Source organism: Buceros rhinoceros, unplaced genomic scaffold (assembly GCF_000710305.1).
Source record: "Buceros rhinoceros silvestris isolate BGI_N320 unplaced genomic scaffold, ASM71030v1 scaffold4647, whole genome shotgun sequence".
NCBI classification, from domain to species: Eukaryota; Metazoa; Chordata; class Aves; order Bucerotiformes; family Bucerotidae; genus Buceros; species Buceros rhinoceros.
The window spans coordinates 2,973-23,610 of record NW_010421427.1 but is presented as its reverse complement, the minus strand read 5'-3'; the positions used below and the strand labels follow the sequence as shown (position 1 = coordinate 23,610).

The window sequence follows — 20,638 nt, the reverse complement described above, 5'->3', positions numbered from 1 at the left end:
TCCTGCTGACTGCTTTTGGGATATGTCCAATACAGTCATACCTCAGGTTAGGTGCCAATGTTGGCATGCGCTGGTGGACAACGCTGTCCCACCGGGACTCAACGCCCGGCAGCCTCTGCTGCCTTCCTGCCGTGCCCATCGCAGGAAGACAGTTGGATACCACAGACTATCAGGCCAAAATTTCAAGCTGGGGCAGGCAGGTCCCTGGAGAACTGGTGAAAATTAAGAAGTGAAACAGGGCTCCAAGAGATGTTTGCCCACCACTGGCAGACACAGCAGTGATGTGCACGCTGTTACAACTCCAGCCCAGCAGTCCCATCTTGGCCCTGTTCGTCCTGACAGACAGATGGGTGAGAAGGGGAGGATGAGAGTGCAGATCTCAGTGGGGCAGAGGGAAGAGGTGGCAGTAGTATGAGAGAAGGGATCATGGTGTGAGCAGGGAGGAGCAGGCATCCCAGGAGCTGGCCAGCAAAGCACAGCTGCAGTTGAGCAGCAACCTGTTGGCTCTGCACCTCCACAGTTGTTGATTTGGCCTCTCTTTGTGCTGGCCATGCAATTTAGGTGGAAAAATGTAACTAATTCTCTCCATCTCATGGCTGTGCAGCGTCCTGAGCACCCAACAACTCACTCAGCAGGGATTTGCAAATGGGACACTGGTCTTCACTTGCAAGATGCATCCCAGCCACATTTGTGCCTTGCCTCACAGAACCTGGCAATGCCCCAGACCTTGAAGAAGGGGAGCTTTTACTCTTCTTCAGGCTGTTGAGCTTTTCCTTGCTTGTGTTATTACATATCTTGTCCCCGAGCATTGTCTGGGCAGCGTCCCTCATGGCAGAGCCTGGTGGTATTTGCTACAGTGACAAAGGCAGGGAATTTGGTGTGACATGGAATAGGAAGAGATGTGGCTATGAGGGCCGGAGGAACAACTTGAGATTTGGCACATCCCCGTAACTCCTACTAAGCTGCTGCCAGAGCCTGACACAGCCTTCCCCAAACAGCCAGCCCCGGTTGGGAAGGGCTGAGGCTTTGTCAGCAGAGACACAGGACAGATCCCTGCCTGGGAGATTGTGTCTGTGCTGTTGTAAAACACAGCCCAAATGCATTGCTGTAAAAAGCCCCTTCACTTGCAGACTTCACCTGCGTGTTTTCTGACAAGGGGTGCGTTGATCTACAGACCTCCATGCCCCTGCATGCCCTGATCGAAACCATCATGCTGCTCCCAGCCATTACCAAGCCTCTCCCTGACTCTCACTCGTGCCACCTACCAACCTCCTCAGAAAGGAAAGAAAGGGAACACCTGCGACGGCAGTCAGGCCAAATAAATGGTCCTTGCTCCAATTAGTTTGATGGGCTCAATGGGGAATTGTTTAAATGAGAGAAAGAAAGGAATTGCTGATGAATAAGATGTCTTGCTGCTCACGGTTATGGAGCTGACACAAAAGGATTATTTTTATCCTGCAGAGAAAAGGAAGGGGAGAGCTTTACAAAGCAGAGGAGAAGAGGGACTGCCTTACAGTCCCATAGGCTGTGGGAGATGCAGCCGTGGTTGCAATCAAAACAACCTCAAGGTTCTCCTGGAGGGAGGCTGTTATGCTCCAATTCACTGACTGTTTCTGCAAGATGGGATGCTGGACGCCAGCCATGTGAGGAAAACATCCCCTGCTCTCCCCTACTCCCACAGGAGTTACCTGTGATCCCGCTGCTCCCAACCTGAGAAGCATCTAAGCTCCTCATCCCCCACAGGCTCCTGGTCAGTGCAGAGTCCTGACCTGCCTGGGCAGTATTGTATTTTCCACCTCCAGCCTGTTGGGCTGAAATCTCCTCATTATCCCCCAGACCACGTCCCATGAGCTGTGCCCTTGCTGCATGATGTCCTATGGGTGAAGCTCTCCCACTGGCCTTCCCAGCTCAGAAGGATCCTTTCTCCTGGCCATGATGCTCCTATTTTGCTGTGGTGGCACAGCTGATTGTTTCAGAGCATCACAGGAGTGTCGAGTCCCATTTGGGTGAATTCAGGACCCTCTAGCCCTCGCCTTAATGGCAGAACGCTCCCTCCCCACAATCCTGTCTTTGTGCAGGAGATTGTCCCTGCTCATTTGCAATATTTGGATTTGTCCCTGTTAAATAACATGAAGGTTTTCCAGGTCACATCTCTGGTCCAGCAAACTAATTTCAGATTCCAGTCTTGCCTTCCTGGACACCTGCAGCCTTTCCATCTGTCCCAGTGCCCAACCACTAGCACAAATGCTGACCAGATCCCCTCCAGACCATGGAGCTGTGAGCATTGCACACAACTCTGTGCTCAGCTCTGGTTCAGCTGAGTCCTACCAGCTTCTACCCACTTTATACAGATCTTTTGCCTTGCTTGAGGGTCAGAATATGAAGGTAGGCAGTGACAAAGTCTTCTTGAGGTTGAGATTAATGACTTCTGTGTCTTTCCACTCCACAAGGTGGAGTTGCAAAAAGGAATCAGACTTGTTCAGCATTACTTCTTTGGTACAGGTCTGTGTTAGCTGTTGTGGTGGGTTGACTCTAGCTAAACACCAGGTGCCCACCAAGCCGCTCTATCACTCCCCTCCTCAGCTGGACAGGGATCAAAAAATATAATGAAAGGCTTGTGGGTCAAAATAAGGACAGGGAGATCAATCGCCAATTATCATCATGGGTAAAATAGACCCAACTTGGGGAAAAGTTAAATTATTGCCAAGCAAATCAGAGTAGGATAATAAGAAGTAACCCCAAACCTTATAAACACCTTCCCTCCAACTCTCCCTTCTTCCCAGACTCAACTTCTCTACCTCCTCCCCCTCAAAGGGAGGGAGAATGGGAGTTGTGGTCAGTTCATCATACTTTGTCTCTGCTGCTTCTTCCTCCTCACACTCTTCCCCTGCTCTGGCATGGGATCCCTCCCTCAGGACTCCATGAACTTCACCAGGCTGCAGTTCTTCCTGAACTGCTTAAGCATGGGTTCCTTTCATGGGTTGCAGTTCTTCAGGAACAAACTGCTCCAGTGTGGGCTCCTTTCTCTCCACAGGGCCATAGAGCCTGCCAGGAGCCCGCTCCAGTGTGGGCTCCCCATGGGGTCACAATCCCCCTTGGGCATCTACCTGCACCAGCATGGGATACTCCACAGGCTATGGATATCTGCTCCACCATGGACCTCCATGGCTGCAGGGGGACAGCCTGCTTCACCATGGCCTTCACCACAGGCTGCAGGAGAATCTCTGCTACCGCGTCTGGAGAACCTTCTTCACTGACCTTGGTGTCTGCAGACTTGTTTCTCTCACATATTCTCACTCCTCTGTCTGGCTGCAATTGCTATTGTGCAGCAACTTTTTCCCCCTTCTTAAATATAGAGGTGCTACCAACCATCCCTGACGGGCTCAGCCTTGGCCAGTGGCAGGGGGGTCGTCTTGCGCGCTCAACTTTTTCCCCCTTCTTAAATATAGAGGTGCTACCAACCATCCCTGACGGGCTCAGCCTTGGCCAGTGGCAGGTCTGTCTTGGAGCCAGCTGGCACCGGGGAAGCTGGACATGAGGGAAGCTTCTAGCACCTTCTCACAGAAGCCATCCCTGTAGCCCCTCCACCACCAAAACGTTGCCGTGCAAAACCAATATAGCTGATGCATTTCCTCCCAAGCACTTGCAGGTTGTTCCACTCATCTTCTGAAAACTGAGCTTAATCTGAAGGCTCTGTGATTCTCCTTTTTTAGGACAGTTAGAGAATTCACATTTTTCAGCTTTCTGATCCCTGTAGCCCTCTGAAATCCCCCAAGATAAATGCTTCAGATTAAAGCTATTAGGTCAAGCCGAAGTGAGAACAGCTGCCTTCCCAAGGGGCTGGGGCTGGTGGGGCCAGGATGGTCTCAAACACCATAAGCAAGCCAAAGTGTGTGGACATAGATAATACCTTTATTAGGCAAACAAATATATCTGGGAAGAAAAGAAGAAAAACTTGATGTTTAGTTTCCAGATATGTATTAGTTGAGCTAATGAAAGTCATTGCGTCTCCCTGCCAGCCTGTTCTGTCTGGGTACAGGCTAACCCACGCCTTGCTCAGCCAGATCAGACATCTCCCCACTTGGTTGCTGGTATTGGCTGTGATATCCTGAGGACTGGGGATTGCAGTAAGGGGGAAAGGTGCCTTCCCAGGAGCACAGAGGAAGCATCTATGTGAGCACTGCTCAGTCTCTGCTTTCTTACTCATTTGCCTTCTCTGATTCTACTTTCTGATTGTATTGACTTGCTGTCAGAAGCCTGGTGCTGAAACCAGAATGACCAGCAACATCTTTTGCAAATGCAGCTGTGAGACTGCAGGATGCTCATCCCTCTCCAGGATTAGGTCCCCTGCTTTGATCTGCACTGAAGGAACCTGCTAAGCCAGGAAAAGGAACTCAAAGGGTCTAATTTCATCTGGCCTGGACATCCAGTGGAGTGCAGTAAATTAATAATTTAGTGTCTTTTATATAATTTAAAAAAAAAAAGGGGGTGCCAGCCTTTGCTGCATGGTTAGAGTTTGTACTGGAGCAGAGCAAAAGGCTGATGGATTGGTTTTCAGTTAAAACTGCTTGTTCAAGAAGACAACCTGTGCTATAAAAACACTGCCTCTCAAATGGCTCCTCAACCTGGGGGCTGGGAAACTCAGCCTGCAGAAGGAAAAGGGAGGCCCAGCCTGAGAAACCTCTGCACATCTGCTGCCACAAGACCAAAGGCAGCACTGTGGAGGTGCCATCTCACTCAGCCCAGCCTCTCAGGGCTTCCCAGCCTAAAGCACTAGCATAGGAGATGGATCCGAGTCCCACAATGGGGATAGCTTGGTCCTGAAGTGCAGTTCCTGAGGATCGACAACCTGGGATGGCGGTAGGGGACCTGCAGTGCCAGGGGAAACTCTAAGTTGCTTGCCCCATGCCTGTGAGGGAACTTCCATTCTTCAGGGTGTTTGTACCCTGCTCATAGCCAGAGACGTGCTGCCAAGCATGATTTTTCAGAGGCTGGTGCTGCAGGCAAGATCTTCTGCAATCAGTCAGATCTTCATTTCAAGTCAAGGTTAGTCTGAGCCATAACTCTGAAAAGCAACAGGAAAATGGACACCACTATTGCCTGCCTGAGAAGGAAGAAAGAGAGAGGGCTTGGTAGAGGAAGATCCAGCCCTCGGTTCCTGTATTTCTGAAATAGTCCTGAGTCTTGTAGTCACAGGCTAAGCAGGGTTTCCCAAGAGCAAGGCAGCTGGCTTCTCCCGTCCCCTCTGGAGCCAACTGGAGTCACTGGCAGGGGTTCTCTGGAGAAGGTACAGCCTGCGTCCCCATGCTTCACAGTGCTTCCCAGTGACAGCTTTTGCTTTCTGCAGGCTTTGGTGAAACCACTGGCTATACCTTGTTGCTGCTGCTCCCTGCGAGTGATTAAGCCCCAAGTCGGTAAAAGGCTTGGGCGCATTGGGCTGAAAGTTGCTACTGAAGTGCCATGCATTATGCGATGTGATTGAGGGAATTAGAGGAAACTTAAACAGGGCAATCAAGCTGTTTCCACTGCTTCAGAAATAATTGCTTGTCTATCAACATGAGACCTCTTACACGCTCCCTATGCACTTAGTTCTCTGTGGGCTTTCAGCCTTGCTTGTCATGTGCTGTTTGGCTCAGACCTGTGATAAACCTGTTTTAAGATTTTATTTATAGCCTGAAAGACTGGTTCAAAACAGACTTTCTCTTAAAAACAAACACTCTGTTTAAATGAAAAAATACTACATGAAACCTGCATGAATTCAGCTAAAGGTAGCTGGAAGCAGATGATCTTTAAAGGAAGCTGTAGGCAGAGGTCTCTGCCTGATAGAGATGAGACTGGCAAGGTTCAACAGGGTGTTATTGTGACCCAGTTTGATAGTACTGTCAGTGGCCAATGTGAGTGTTGATGCTGAGTAAATATCTCTGGCAGCAAGATGGGTTTGAGACCAGCCCAGGTGACTCGGTACCACGGTGTTGTTTTAGCAATGCCCATCAGAGCACAGCTGGAAGCAAAGTGGCATGGGGTGGATATAAACAGCACCCAAACTGACTGCCCACCTCTGGGTCTGCATCCTGGAACTGGAGATTCTGAAAGAGGCTTGAAGGTTGTAAAGGAAAGTGTGAACTCCCAGCATGACACTGAAACACTGATCCAAACATGGAATCTGGCTGCCTCACTGAAGTAATTTAGAGCAGGAGTGAAACCAGGGCCCCATTGTTGGGAACTGCATTAGCAAACCTATTGCCAGCTGCAGTGCACACATCCAGGGCTGATACTTCAGTGGAGGTGATTGATTGATAAAAATGGCAAACTAAGTCTGTAGAGAGCAAGAAGGTTGATGTAAGGTCTGGAAAACATTACTTCAAGGAGCTTTTTAGCTAAATTAAGCTGTAACTTAATCTCAGCTCAAAAGCACCACATAGGAATGGATTCACAATGGTGAAAGGCTCTTTAAATTAGCAGAAAGAGATATAATGGGATTTGGCAGCGAGTTCAAACAAGGACTAGAGCACACATATTTAGTGTGGCACTAGCTTGTCTGCATCTCTTGAAACTCCTTGATGTCAAAACTCCTTGTCTTTTACTGAAAATGTGCATTAGCTCCAAGAGGAGACATTGGTGTGGTGAGTTTACTGGCTGAGGCTGTGTGAATCATAATGGTTATTTCTGGGCTTAAAATCTATTAAATTTACTTCTGCTTTTGATTGTTTTGTAATGATCAGAGGTTGATGAGCAGCATTATAGAGAGAGATTCACAGCATTTATAAAAAACTTGGAACAGGCTTGGAACAGGCCAGATAGCTGTATATGAAGACTTCTGAACTCTTCATTTCTCTTGATTCAGGCTTATTTATTAGTTAAACAAACTGTAACCACTCAGAGACAAAAAGACGTTACAATAACAGTTGACATTAAATCAATGTTATGCCTTTTCTGCCATTGAAATAAGCCTAATGGGAAAAGATATTATTGCCCCACATGCCTGGGATCATATGAGCTCCCCTCTTACGTCAGGTTGGAGCTTTCCCACTTGTCAGTAAGCTGGGGGAAACAGTTCTCACCTTCTGATCCCCAGGGACACCAAGAGCTCCCACGGACTCTAGTCCAGCTTCCTCCTTGGTCCCCTACCTCTCTGCCTCAGGCTCCTACTCTCCATAGGTTTTCTCCAGTGCTTCCTTGCTGTCATTTTTCATTGGGACAATTTCTTCCTCTCTTTACCCCTCTAATACCAACATTCATACCTGTCTGTACAGTTTCCTTTATCTTTGGATATCCCTGGAGGAAAGTGCTGGGGTGCTTGTCCCCTCTTGCTGCGTGCCAGCATTTCCCGGGAGCTTGAAACTGCCCAGCTGAGGATTGGATTGCTCTGCACCAGTCCTGACACTATGAGCAGCATAGGGTTAAGAGAACATCTGCTTAGAAATGCTGCCTGCAATAAGAGCACAACAGAGTAGAGTGGAGCTGCAAAACTCATCCTTCAGTTTACTCTTGGTGGTGATGAGCATCCTGGGATTGTTGGACACTCTCTATCCCTACTTCCAGCTCAAAGGAGTCTCAGTTCTAAGATCAGATGAGGTTGCTCAGGGCTTAGGCTTATCTTGAAAAGGATGGAAATCCCACAGCCTCTCTGGAGCCCTGTTCTACCGGCTGACTGTCACTGTGGGAAAAAGCCCTTTGTTTTTCACGTTGATTCATTCCCTATTTCTGTTTATGGCTGTTGTGCCTCATTCTCTTGCTGCACACCCCTGTAAAGATCCTGTCTTAGTCTTCTTGATATTCTCCTCTTGGGTGCTGGCAGCCTTCTATTACGCCACCCAAAACCCTCTCTCATCCAGGCTGAACAAGCCCAGCGCCCTTAGTATAGGTGCAAATCCTCCAGCCCTCAACAGTCTTGGTTTATTGAAGTCCCAGTTCATTCCCTAAACTACCTTCTGCCTCTATTTCTATGGGTGAAACTGGAACCCTCCTATTCATTAGCTGAAAATGAAGGCTTCTTACAGGCTGGTGTTTATCAGCAGGGGTAGAGAGACAGAAGCACTGAGCCAGCACAGCTGTGATCTCCTTATCTTATTTCTTTCCTCCCTAGAAAATTCCTTTTCTTTTTTTCCCGGTGACTGAGGACAGGGCATGGCATAGCACCAGGGACAGAAGATGAAAGGGGTTCACCCTCTTCGCTTCCTCCCACCTCCCAAAGCTTCTTTCACTAACAGTCACCTAGTGTTTCTTAATTAGCACCTTCTGGCTTGGAGCTGCCTGCCTGTGTTGCAGTCTTCTGGAAGAAATCTGCTGAGGCTTTATCTACTGTGTGATAGGAAATACTGAATGCTTAGGCTTCTTGCTAGACTGACAACTACTCTTATGCCATACACAGGGGTTGAATGTGGTTCTCATGCTCAGCCTCTGCAGTCGCCTTGGCTTTACCTGTCTTTCCTGAGGAAACCTTCTCCTGTGGTTGTGTACTTGCCTTTCTTCAGACTTTTGATAAAAATCCACAACAGGTGCATGGCTGAGCCAAGGCAGGAGATTGCAGAAGTTATGCCAGAAGTGGGAGGAGTAACAGGGTGAAAAATCACCACAAAAGAGCAATTATCAGTAGGATAACCAGAATGATACCTCAGAGCAGTCTGCAGATTTATTTTGGGAGATTGGTTGTTGTTCTCACTGGCATTTCAAATTTCCCGTTCATTCCTTGGACAATCTAGCAGACAGGCCATTTATAAAGTCTTGAGAAGGCCTGGTGGCATGGAGGGTCACAAGGACTTTGAAAGACTTTGCATCAGATCTCCACATGACATTGAAACATTAGACAAATGAACTGAAATCAAGGAGGTGATTTCAGGGGAAACCTTCTCAAAGTACCAAAAACATCTGCCAGGGCTGGTGTCGGCTGCGCTTGATTCTGCTTCGGTGCAGAGGCCAGACCAAGTTTCTGGAGTCCAAGGACTTAGAATTACATTAATAAGACCAAGTCGGCGGTAATCCCATGCCTGCAACGTGGTGTGATTTCATCAGGGAGCGACGTGAGGGTTTGGCTCATGCTGCATTCGCTACAATAGCATCCAAGCCCCAGATGGCCAATACAAGAAACATTGAATTTGTCTATGGTTAAATCAGGGGTTGCTGGAATAAATCAGCTCCGTTACAGGTTCCTTGCTGCTCTCACTGGATTTCTGGCTCATTTACAGATGGTTGCTGGGGAAGTTAAATTACGAACAATAACCATTCACAATGATCCAGGCTTCTTAAGGATTTTACAGGCTAGAGAGACGCTGGCAGTATTTCCCCAGTTACCTTCTTCTCACTTTCAGAGCAATTACAGCTCTCACTTAGGGATTTTATGCATCTTTATGGCAAATAGGGTGTTAATGAATGTATAATTACTGGAATTAAATTTGGATTTAATTTTGTGAGCACAAATGGCCCCTTTCTGTCTTTCTTTTGTTTCCTGCTTGGTTGCCAGCTGTGAAAATATCTCTTTTCAGTACTGCTCTTGATGCTGAGGCACTTGCGTAGTGCCAGGCATGCAGCAGCACGAGGGGCTCATCTCCTGCCAGGCTGCAGTTCACCCAGCTCTCAGATGATACTGAGCAATCCCCTGCAGTGAGGGGGAAGAGCATGAACAGCAAAGAGAAACCACCATGTCTTGATGTTTGTGGCGTCTGCATCTCACAGCACTTTACCCACATGGGTATAGGATCCACATGGGTAACTGTTTTGGTGAGAAGCAGTGGGATACAGGAGGGTAAGGCAACATCATTTCTACACAATAATTGCTTCTGCCATTCCTCTAGGTTAATTTAGGCATCTCCTCTGTTCTGGTGGAGAAGAGCAATTTTGGTTATCATCTTAAAGATTCTCAAAACATCACCAGGTTATTACTTCCTTTCAGACCTGGCAACAGGTCTGGGTTTCAGTGAGGTCTTCTCACCAGGACAATACCAGTAGGATCTCTGGCTGGACTCTGATCAGAATAGAAACAGGAAAGCCTGAGAAGAAGCGATCCCCTCCTGAAACAATGCTCTGACTGTGCTGGGGTAATCTGCAACCAGAACGATTATTCAGATGTGGCAAGATCTCTGCCACCTCCACAAAGGGGATACCTCCTCTGAGGGTCCTCCAGAACAAACGCTGGTTGTTTGCTAGGCAGCATTGCCTCAGATGGGTCCCTCTGTCCCAGCTCCAGCCACACAAAGAGCAGGGTGAGGATCAGGTTGTGTTACTGAGGCTGACCAGCTTTGTACCACTGTCATTCTCTTGATGTAGTGGATCTGCCCACTGAGTATTAGACATCAGCTTCAGTTAGCATCAGCTTCAGTTAACCTCTGTTAACAGGTTACCTTTAGTCTTTAAATCTGCAATTAATTGTGAGATAGTTGCTTTGGCCAGATTGGACACTCTCTTGCTGAAGTTGTCAGCTGCTGGTTGGTTAAGGTTTTGTTCCATCTTTGGTATTGGTGGCACTTGCTGAGCAATGGAGAGATTACTTTGGAAAGTGCTTACCACAAGGACCTTAACGACTTCTATATTGTTTTCTTCCCAGCCTGCCTTCATTTTGCAATACTCTGTTGCAAGGTAGGTCCATTAGTTTCAGCAGGCAGCTGAGCAGATGGGTTTAACTGGTCTGTGGCACTGAAGTAATTACATTTTGGTACAGCAGAGACACAGCAGTGAACACATAAAATTAAGTCAGGTGGAGCATCCTGGTCACTGACTCAAAACAAAGTGCAGTTTAGGGAGGCCACCCCTGGCCATAGTGGGACTGTGCTGTTGGCAGCGTGAGCAGTCACTGGGAATATATCCTTCTGGTTTCTGTAGATTATGTTGGGTTGGCTTTTTCCATGGCCAGTTCCTTCTTCAGATATGTATTAGCATCAGAGAGATTGATTATTGCTCGCATCTTCCTTCTGCTTCTGTTATAATTAAAACAGCAATATATGCATGAAGCAATTAGGTTTTAATAATGCTTTTCTAAACAGGATGTCAAGGAGCTTAGTGCAGACTTGGGCTGGAGCCAGATCAGCATCTTAAGACCGGATTATTATTAAGATGACTGCCTTCTGATTAGGGAGCCTACCTAAACACAGGATCTGCTTTTTAGTTAGAGTGCCCCTCATCTGTGTCTGCAGACAGGACCTGGAACACCCCATGCTTCTGGGTGACAAGGCCAGAGTGAGGCTTGGGTAGAGACAGATCACCGGTCCATGTGAGTCTGCTGATTCCCCATGTAGGTATTGGAGTATCCCAACTCCAGCCCTGTCACCATCCCCATCACTGGGTGCCAGGAAGCCAATATTCAGGCCTGCCCAGGGTTGCTTCCTGCAGAGCAGTTGTTGATCAGGTCACAACAGATCTGCTCACCACAGGCAGTGTCTTCCAGAAGGAACTGGAATGCTCCACGGGGGTCCATGCACCAGAAGAACATTCCCTGAGCTGCCTCTGAGCGTGTCACTGGCTTTCTCCTGTGTTGCTTTATCCTGCCTGATATCCTAGCTGATACACAGTCCTTGTGCTCTGTATTTGCAGTCAGGCCAGGATGAATCCTCTTGCTCTCTGTGCATCTCTTACTCAGACCCTTATGGGCAGTTCAATGCCGTTGGGTCACTGTGAACATGAGCAGGGAGTGTGTAACACGCTGCAGGCTGTGTGGGCTCAAAAAGGAGATGCCAACAGGCAGCAACAAGCATCTTGCCCAAGCAGCACTGTGCCAAGACCATCTTCAGGAGAGGATTGACACCATCACAGCTGCTAACCAGGAGTTCCCAGGGCAGCTCACTGTGGTGAGTTACAGTCTTGTCTGTCTATGGGGCAGGAAGGGATTTCTCAGCTGCTGTAACAGGATCGGACCCTGAGGAAAAACACAGCTCTAGCTGCAGGGTTTCCCATGCTCGTCCTGCAGGCAGTTTCTTGCTGACCCCCTTTAAGTCCTGATTTGCATGCTGCAGCGTAACTCAATTGTAGCTGATGTAATTTAGCGTGACGTCCCACATAGTCCAGACGAATAGAGTATCTGGTTTCCAGGCCTGGGAGTGTTTGTGCAGCGTTTACCATTTGCCTGGCCGTTTCCTGTGCAGCAGGTGGAGAGAAGCTGTAAAAGTCATTTAATTTGTGGCAAATGGAAGACACGGTCTGAAGTAAACAGGACGCACTTCAGTGAGGACAGAGGCAAAATAGTAGGAGAAGGAAAGGAGGCAGAAATAATCGACTGAGGAAGTGAACAGCAAAAGATCTCAGTTGCCAGCAGTGTCCTGATGCAGCACAGGTGTTGTGCTGGAGAACACAAGCAAGAGAGGGGTGAGCAGGACGCATGAGCTCATCCTGCTGCACCGGTTAGCAGTGCAAAGGTCCAGTGTGGGTCTTGAAGGCTGTGGGGAGCAGGAGAGCAACAAGGTCAATGTGGGCAGCTGAGAGGCTGGAAGCAGGGACATGCAAAGAGATGCGCACCCCTAAAGATCTCCTGGGCTGGCAGGGTAAGAAAGGCACTGCTCTGAGGTTGTAAGATGGCAGCAAAAGGCTTAGGGAAAGGGTTTCAGTGGGTGTGAGAGAGACACGCTGGCAGCCACCACCACAAGATGGGTTGGCAGCACAGTCCCACAGTGCCTGGGGATCTTCAAAAGAGTATGAAGCATGCCCATGGCCATGCAGGTGATGGAAGCAGAGCGTGACAATCCACCACTCGGGGCACATTGTGCTCAGCATCTCAAGGACAGGGTCAAGTGCTGGACAAGCATCTGTCCAAAGCAATTTAAAAGTAGCTGGTCCCTCCATGGACCAGGGCAGACCAGTGAACTAATCCCTTCCAGCTCTGCTCCAGGTGACTGTGTGATTTAAATGAAACCCACACACGAGAACATGTTGTTGAGATGACACAATTGTCACACAGTTGAAATATCCAGCGCTATTTCTGGAACATTCCTGAGTTTGAGTGCAGAGTTCATAAAGTGCAGGAGAGAGGGAGAGAGCACTGTGCCTCAACATTAAATTGCAGACTGAGCTCTTTCTCTAAGCAGAACAGTATCAGTTGTAATACATCTTTCATGCCATTGGCATTTAATGTTATTAAATATGTGGCATCTGTGAGTGAACACATTTATTTTCCCTTCTATTTATAGCAAAACTCAGCTTCCAGTGCACTTGTATTTATCCAGAGTGAAGTACATTCACACGCTCTCGTGGTAGTAGCAAGCAAGAATACATTTCCTATGCAAATATTTTCACGAGCTATATTAAAGAATTGGCATGACAAAAATTTTAGAGAAGGTGCCATGTTAAAAGTGAAACAGCAGCTGGACTTTCTTAAGGCAGTTAAAATGTGATTGCAGGGGATATATATTTTTTAACAGTGGTGGCCAGAGAAAAAGGTACTGGAAGAATTGCAACTTTTAAAAATACTGATCATACAAGTGCAAATGATCTCTCATGAGATGCTGTGCCCCGTGAGATAACAGAAGTACCAAGGTATTGCAGGAGCTGCATATTCACATCCATGTTTGCCTGCTTTTATTAAACTCTGATCCGTAACAGCTCACTGGCCTGTCATGTAAAAACACAAAAGTAAAGCTGAAAAAAAAAAAAAAAAAAAAAGAGAGATGCTGAGTGATGAAGAAATGTTTCTGGGTGGCTAACCAGTTTGTGTTTAGGTTGTGTTGAGGTTTGGTGCCTGGGTTTCACTGACATTGCAGCAAGATCTGAAGTCATGCTAGAAGCCAGGTTATCTCCTGTCTAGTGGTTTGTATGGACAATCTCAACTAATACCCATTTCTCGCTTCCTTCCTCCCCGCTGCTTGGGTCTGAGAGATGCTGCAGCTAAAACACTGGGCACTAATGTCCCCACTAGCCTTTCCATCCCATGCCATTGTAACATGCATCATGTGGGCAGGCTTTGGGTAACGGGGTTTCCCACCGAGCAGTGCTAAGAACTAATTAAAGTAATCCATCCTATCCAGAAGAGCCAAATGGCACTGCAAAATGTCTGAACCCCGAAGGGCTGCTCCCAGGGGTTGAGAGCGGTGGGGGATGCACTGTTTGTCTCCCATAGAGGTGAAGGAAGGGGCATCCCACCCCTCTGTCCCTATTCCAGTGGAAGTTTGCACCACCCACTGGGCTGGAGACAAAAACTTTTGGGCTTTTTACTCCACTCCAGCCCTTTTACAAAGCCTCTGCAGGTCATAGGAGGGTGATTATCTTGCACACTGAGCATACAATGATTTTTCTCAGTGCTTAGCACTAAATCTGTGAATTGATATGACTAAAAATCTTTTCCATGCACCTTGAGAGGAGTTTATCATCTCACCAGGCTGCTCCGTTTGAGGCGGCTGCTGTTGGCGTGTCTTAGTGACCGAAGCTGTTCTCCATCTCACACACACACACACATTGCTCACAGCTGAAGTGTGGCCAAACTGTCCCCAGGGCTGGCAAAACCCAGTGAGACCTCCTGAAGGAGCAGAGACTCTGTTGCTGATGCTTCCTAATCACAGCGCCTCTGCAGGGCAGAGTTAAGGGGATTTGCTCATTTGGCCCATTTCAGACCATAATGTTTTTGTGTAACCTTAAAATTTATCCTTCACTTTAAAGGTATTTTTTTGTGATATGTGAAACAAGGATCATGACCGTATCCCTGGTTTGAACCCTTAAGTCAGATACAGAAAAGGCAGAAGACCAACTGTTTTACAGGGTTTTAGTGGATTTCTGTGGCTGATATGGAGATAAATTCAAAAGGAGTTAAGAAGTCATTGTAATGTCCAGTTCAGAGGAGCTGTGGGGACCACCATGGGCCCTGTCTGCACTCAGCTTGACCTTGCTCACTGAAGTTTTCATACATGGCTACTAAATGTAGTCTTCTTATGGCCCAAGTTAGTGATGTGTAAGAGATGTTGCTCAAGGCTCTGGAGTTAGCGAGAACAGGGAATGTTCATTGTGGCTGGAAGCCAAATTGCTTTGTTGGCAGCTCAAGAAGAACAGCCTGCTGCTAAGTCTTTCTTAGCCCCTAGGTGAGCCGGGTTTCACCTGTCCTGCACACCACAGTGCCCACCAGCACCCTCCTCATGCTCTGCTGTGCCTGGGGCTGGTGAGGCCGTGTTCTGCACTACGGTCCCGGTGAGATGGGCTCTGCCGACCAGCATCTTCCTGTGCTCAGCCAAGGTATGCAGGCCAGCTAGCCGGTGCTCTCAGAGGGCACTCTCAATGCTTCATTAAATCCTGTGAGCATGACTTGCTACAACATGCTTTGGAGGCTTGCTGCTTAGTATTTCTTGAGCTCCTTGATGAGTGTCAGTAGAGATTGCAGTACCACATCGATCAGCACAAAAGCAAAAGGCAAACTTCTCCATGGCTTTGACGGAGGCTGCTGAAACCCATGGGGAGGAGTTTCGCTCCCCCTGTGTGCACATCTTTTGCTTGGCCAGAGAACACAGTGATGGGGAGTCCCAGCAGGGCCTCTGGCAGAGCAGACACAGAGCTGTCCCCCTTTACAGCCATGGATGAGGGTTTGACCTTGATATTAGCTCTCTGCTGCTGCAGAACCCGTCTATTCCATCAAATGATCTTATGGCATGCTGCAGGCAGGTACCTGCCATTTAGCTACAGGTGACCCCTGCCCACATCCCGAGTGTCAGCCCATTCCCTCTGGTTTATTCCCAGGGATACTCCCAGCCCCTTCTAGGTCTGATCCAGTTTTGTTTGCACCTTCTGCCTCTCAGATATTGCTGACCTTTGCTCCCATACCTTTACTGGCAGTTATGTGCTGCTGAGACACAAGTTGGCCTCAGAGCTGTGTCTTTGCTGGTTCCAGTGGCTTCACTGGTCACTTCCACCAAGCAAGGGCAGGTCATCTGAGGCCATGAGACCTGTCTGCCCTACCGTGTCTTCGCATGGTCTAGTGCAGATGCTAGCAGAGATCTCTGAGTCAAATTTGTGAGCTGAAGCAGAAAGAGGTGCTTGCCCTGGACAGCACCAGTTTTAGCTGAAGCTGGAGGGCTGAGCATCTTTGAGGCCAATGATCCTGTGTGGTTGCTGATGCCTGAAAGACCCAGCCATCCCCTGGGCTTTTCTGCTGGTTTTGTTTCCTGCAAGCAGAACGTTTCCTGCGTCATTTGTTTCCAAAGAGTAACAAAATAAGCCTAAATCCTTATCTCCAGTCTGTCAGCTAATTCTTCTGTGGGCCAGGAGTAATGCTGTCAAATCAGGCTGTAAGTGTGGCTCAAGGCCCTCTGTGTCGATAAACATGTCGCTGCTGTATGTAAATGGATTTCTTGAGAGCCCAGAAGTGGTCCTGGCACAGACATAATTCCCAGCTCAGCATAACTCCAGCTTTACCTGCTGTCTAACAGCATCGGGTTGCAACAGGACCATGATGGGATGGATTTTGGAAGTCTTCAGGGCTACAGGTCCTATCACACCCCTGTTGATGCATGTTTGGTTGGTGGCCCAGAAAGCCAGTGAGGAAAATTCTTCTGTGTTCATGAAGGAGTTTAAGTTTCCTTGGTCTTCCCAACAGAAATGCCCAGTAAAGTCTCTTCTTTGCTTTCATTTGTTTAACTCAAAGACCCTGTCACTGGTGTGTTTTGCCGATGAAGGAGCCCTTACCTTGGAGGTGTCATCTTAACCTACCCTGAGCAGAGTAGAAGGAACAAGAAAAGGTCTTCTCCAGAAGCAACACACCTCTGAAGTCCTGGCAGGCTGTGTGCCCTGTCCCACTGAGGATAATAATGATAGGAGTTTTGGGCAGCCCTGTTGGTGGCTTCTCAGAGCTTCCCAGCCCCTTCAAAAATCAGCCCGTAAAAGTTTAAACCCTTTTGCACAGAAAGCTGGTGTCCTAGGTCGCTGGGCTGCTTTGCAAAGCTGCCAGATCCAGCTGTGTTGAGAAACCTCATGCTGTCAGGAATGGCAGAGACTGGGACTACCGGTGTCATGATGACAGCAGGGTAGAGTCAGGCCTGTGCCTCTGGGCCAAGACTCAGGCAGAGGGAAGGGTCCCCTCTGCTCCCAGGGAAGCTACAGGGATTTTTCTATGTTCATGTCAGCATGGTTGACTTCCTCACTCCTTTAAAATGTAAACATGTTTTGCTTTGTTTAATTGAAACCTTGCAGCAGATGCTTTATGGTTTTTCTATCAATGAGAGGAAAAAAAAGAGGATTCTGGAAAGTGCCAGCATCGTGACTTTTATGGGAGAGTTCTATTAACTCTGCAGTTTACTGTTCAGCTAGGGAGCAAAGGCATCAGCCAAGATGCAGGGATTCCATATTAAACGACTCCCTTATCCTGGATGTAGACTTCCGTACAAGCCAGTATGGGGAGGGCTGGCGCTCCCAGGGTGATGGATCTGGGGTTGTCAAGCAGCCAGTCTTTGCATCCTCATCCTCATCCTCAACCTCATCCTCATCCTTGTTCTCACTATGCCCTGGCCCCTGGGGCTCCATCTCAGTCATATTCCTCCTCCTGCTTCACTTTGGGGCTGAAAGGACCATCAAGGGTCCTGCAGCAATTTTACCCGCACTGCCAGGAGCGCCGTGCCTCAGTTTCCCTGCCTGGAGAGCCAGAGCAGAGCCCAGACATAAGGCAAAAGGAGTGTGAAGGCAGTGGAGGACCTGGCCATGAACAGAGCAGTATGGGGATGTGTAGGGGAGTCTCACCTCCCTGAGGTCATGCTCCAACAGCAGGGCAGTCCATTCCCACACAGCACCATTTCTGCCCCTGCCATGAGCTTTCCTGACAAATCCCTCATTTATCCAAGAGCATTCTGCAATCCTGCTGAGAACTGTTAACGACAAAGTCAGTGCAAACACTCTGTGAGTGGCTCTGGTACCCGTCTGATGAGCGCACCTCAGGGACAGACAGCTCTGCAGAGTCCTCAGCTCTGCATCTGCCAGCTCCGTGGTGGGGAATGCTCTGCCCCAGCTCCTGATGAGCCCTGTGGGTGTGGGCTATGCAGGGATGCAGGCAGAGGAAGGGCTCAGCTACATGTCGGGTAGCAGAGCCCCATGAGTGCCCTCTCCACACCTGGCCATGGCATCCCTCAGGAGGGAGAGCCTGTTGGCAGCCATGTGTGGAACCGATGCTTCCTGGCATCACTCATGCAACAGCTCTGCTCTGAGAAGGGCTGCTCCTCGGAGGCCTGATGCAGGTGAAGCACCTGGCTTTGCAGGAAGCTGCCACATGCATCCAAACAGATGCCTAGGTGCTGTGGTAGTGCCATCAGCCAGTCTGGAGTGTCCCGGATGGCCCACATGCACAGGCGCCCCGGGAAAAGCAGATGGCGGAATAAAGGGAAACTTTCCGTTCCAGTGCCCCCAAAAAGACATGATAATTTTTGTTCCCCGTATCATCCTGCTTGCCTGGTTATGTGGCGTTAAATTAGGGCTCTGGTTCAGTTACGGCTCATTACAGACTTGCATGTAGCTTTGCTGCAGCTTGCTCTGAAGCACCAAACGAGCCTAGCCAGTGTGAAAGTCAAGGTTTTAGGGACAGTTCAGTGCTGAGGAGCTGAGCATTGTCTGTGGCTGGTGACTTCAGCAAGGCCAGGCATGATCCCCACGGATCTGGCATTACTACCTGGAGGACATGGGTCAGGGGCCCTCCCTGACCCTACCAGTGGGGACTTGGGATGGCAGTAGGTTGATGGGAGATGGCTTCCGCATCTCCTTTTCCTGGATAAGCAAAGCAGTTCCCTCGTTAGCCTGTCCCAAGGACCTGCGCATGGTGCTTTGTGCAACGCAGGCTGCCGAAGGGAGTGTTTTGAATGCTGTCAGACAGCAAAGCAGCTTTTCTGCAGAAATAGCGAAGTCCTGAAATACCCTGACCAGCTGTGTTTATCCCAACACTCTCGCTCAGAGATGCTCGGCTGTGACGTGGGCCGTTAGTACAAACATCGCTCCCAGTGCCCGGACCAGAGCTGCAAAGGGCGTTGCTCACTTAGCAGCACTAATACAAACCTGCACCATCCCAGCATACTCAAGTGGACTTGGTAAATAAAGACAACCTTGGTCATCCAAGCGATGAGGCGAGGAGTGGGGCTGTTTTCTTGGGAGCAGAGGGGTTTCCAGATGTCCCAGTTCCTCCTCCAGGTCTGTTTTTGCCCAGCTGTGCCCTCTGGCAGCCGAGGAAACCTCTGCTCTGTCAGGGTTGTGCTGGGCTGGGACAAGGGAGAAGCCTGAGAGTTCCCTGGGGGCTTCTTTCACCTTCAGTGATGCCCATATTTGCTAGAGAAGAGTAGTGAGATCCCTGCAGCCCTACAACTTTCTCTTTGTTGTGCCCTGGCCTCTCTTTCCAGAACCAAAGGAAAGGCACGCGTTTGTAATTGCTGCTCGTGGGGCCATTAGAGGAGCTGATTCAGAAGGAGGAGAATTGCTCTTTTCTAAGCGTGAAGGGAAGAAAGCAGGTGGCCTCCTTGCTCAGCTGCTGCGTGCTGCTCCCTTGGCCTTCTGAGAGCATCCCCGTGAGGAGGATCTGCTTTGAGGATGCCAGGATGCACAGCAGCTTTCTACAGGCTATCTCCAAATGCTGTTGGTCATGTTCCCCCTTGCTCTGCCACAGCATTGGGGACCTGCTGCCACTTCTCCCAAGCCCGCCTGCCAGAGTGGGTACCAGCACTCCCGCTTGCCTGTGCATCTCTTTCTGGGATGCCCAGAGCCACGCTGTGCAGAGAGGAGCTTTCCAGCCCCAGAGCAGGGACACACCTCTCCGCATCAAATCCAGATGGGTTTGCATTGCTGTCACTGCCCTGAGAGTCGTGCATGCCTGGCACCTCCCCAGGGTCTGGGGGGAAAGCTGGGGGGCTTAGAGGGCAGTCCAGTCCCACAGAGTTGAGAAGGGCTGGGAGGAGAGAGGCAGAAGAGGGTTTGTGTTGCTGTGGATCCACTCCCATCCCCACCCAAACCCTTCCTTATAGCCCTTCCCCAGCCCACGGGGGACTTTTACACACCTCATGGCACCTTGGGTTTGAAATACAGGGACAGGTAGGTGCGTCCTCCTGCGGATCAGCCCCCAGCAAGAGCTGAGAGCTGGGATGCAGCAGCCCAACAGCCCTGCCTGCACCGGACCCCTCTCCATCCCCATGGTCCTCCCTGCTCACCTCTCTGCCCCACTTGCTCTCTTTGCAGGCAAAGAAAGGCCAGGAAGTTAAGAAGGGCCCAGAGGTGGAAATTGCAAAGCTGGACAAGCTTCTTAACATGATGAGAGACCTGGAGAGCAAGCCAGAGAAGTGAGTGGGGGAATGACGGTTCAGCCGGGAGCCGTTGGCCGAACAAGCCCAGCTTTGATCGGCAACTCCTTGGCATGCAAGCCACGTGTCCTGTGCCGCCTGCTCTTTGCTTAGCGGGAACACTTGGCCACTGTGCTGGGACAAATAAATGGAGTTGCTGGGACAGCCGGGGCATGCAGTCATCTCTGGAGCCATGCACACCCCACGGTGCTCAGGCCCCAGGAGCCACACAGCCCTCAGCTCCTCCCTGTGGAGGGCAGGTGAGGGTTGGACCCACCAGCCCCAGGGAAGCCTCAGGGCTGCAGCTTGACAGCAGCCAGTCCCACCATGAGTGCTGGCCAGAGAAAAGGAGCACTGAGCTGCAGCCCCACAGCCATTTGTGGGGTACAGCCACACACGGGTCCCTGGATTTTAGGGCGGCAGCCAAAGGTAGGCTGTGGAGC

General features: G+C 49.5%; 1 protein-coding gene across 1 annotated transcript in view; it reads left to right on the top strand.

The window, feature by feature from the left end:
• The window catches only part of DNAI1 (dynein, axonemal, intermediate chain 1), a 59,411-nt gene extending 39,212 nt beyond the window's left edge, over positions 1–20,199 (top strand). Inside the window, exon 8 of the mRNA XM_010139648.1 lies at positions 20,095–20,199. Within this exon, the coding sequence (XP_010137950.1) occupies positions 20,095–20,199 (105 nt within the window). The remainder of the gene's footprint in view (positions 1–20,094) is intronic.
• The last annotated feature ends 439 nt before the right edge of the window (positions 20,200–20,638 follow it).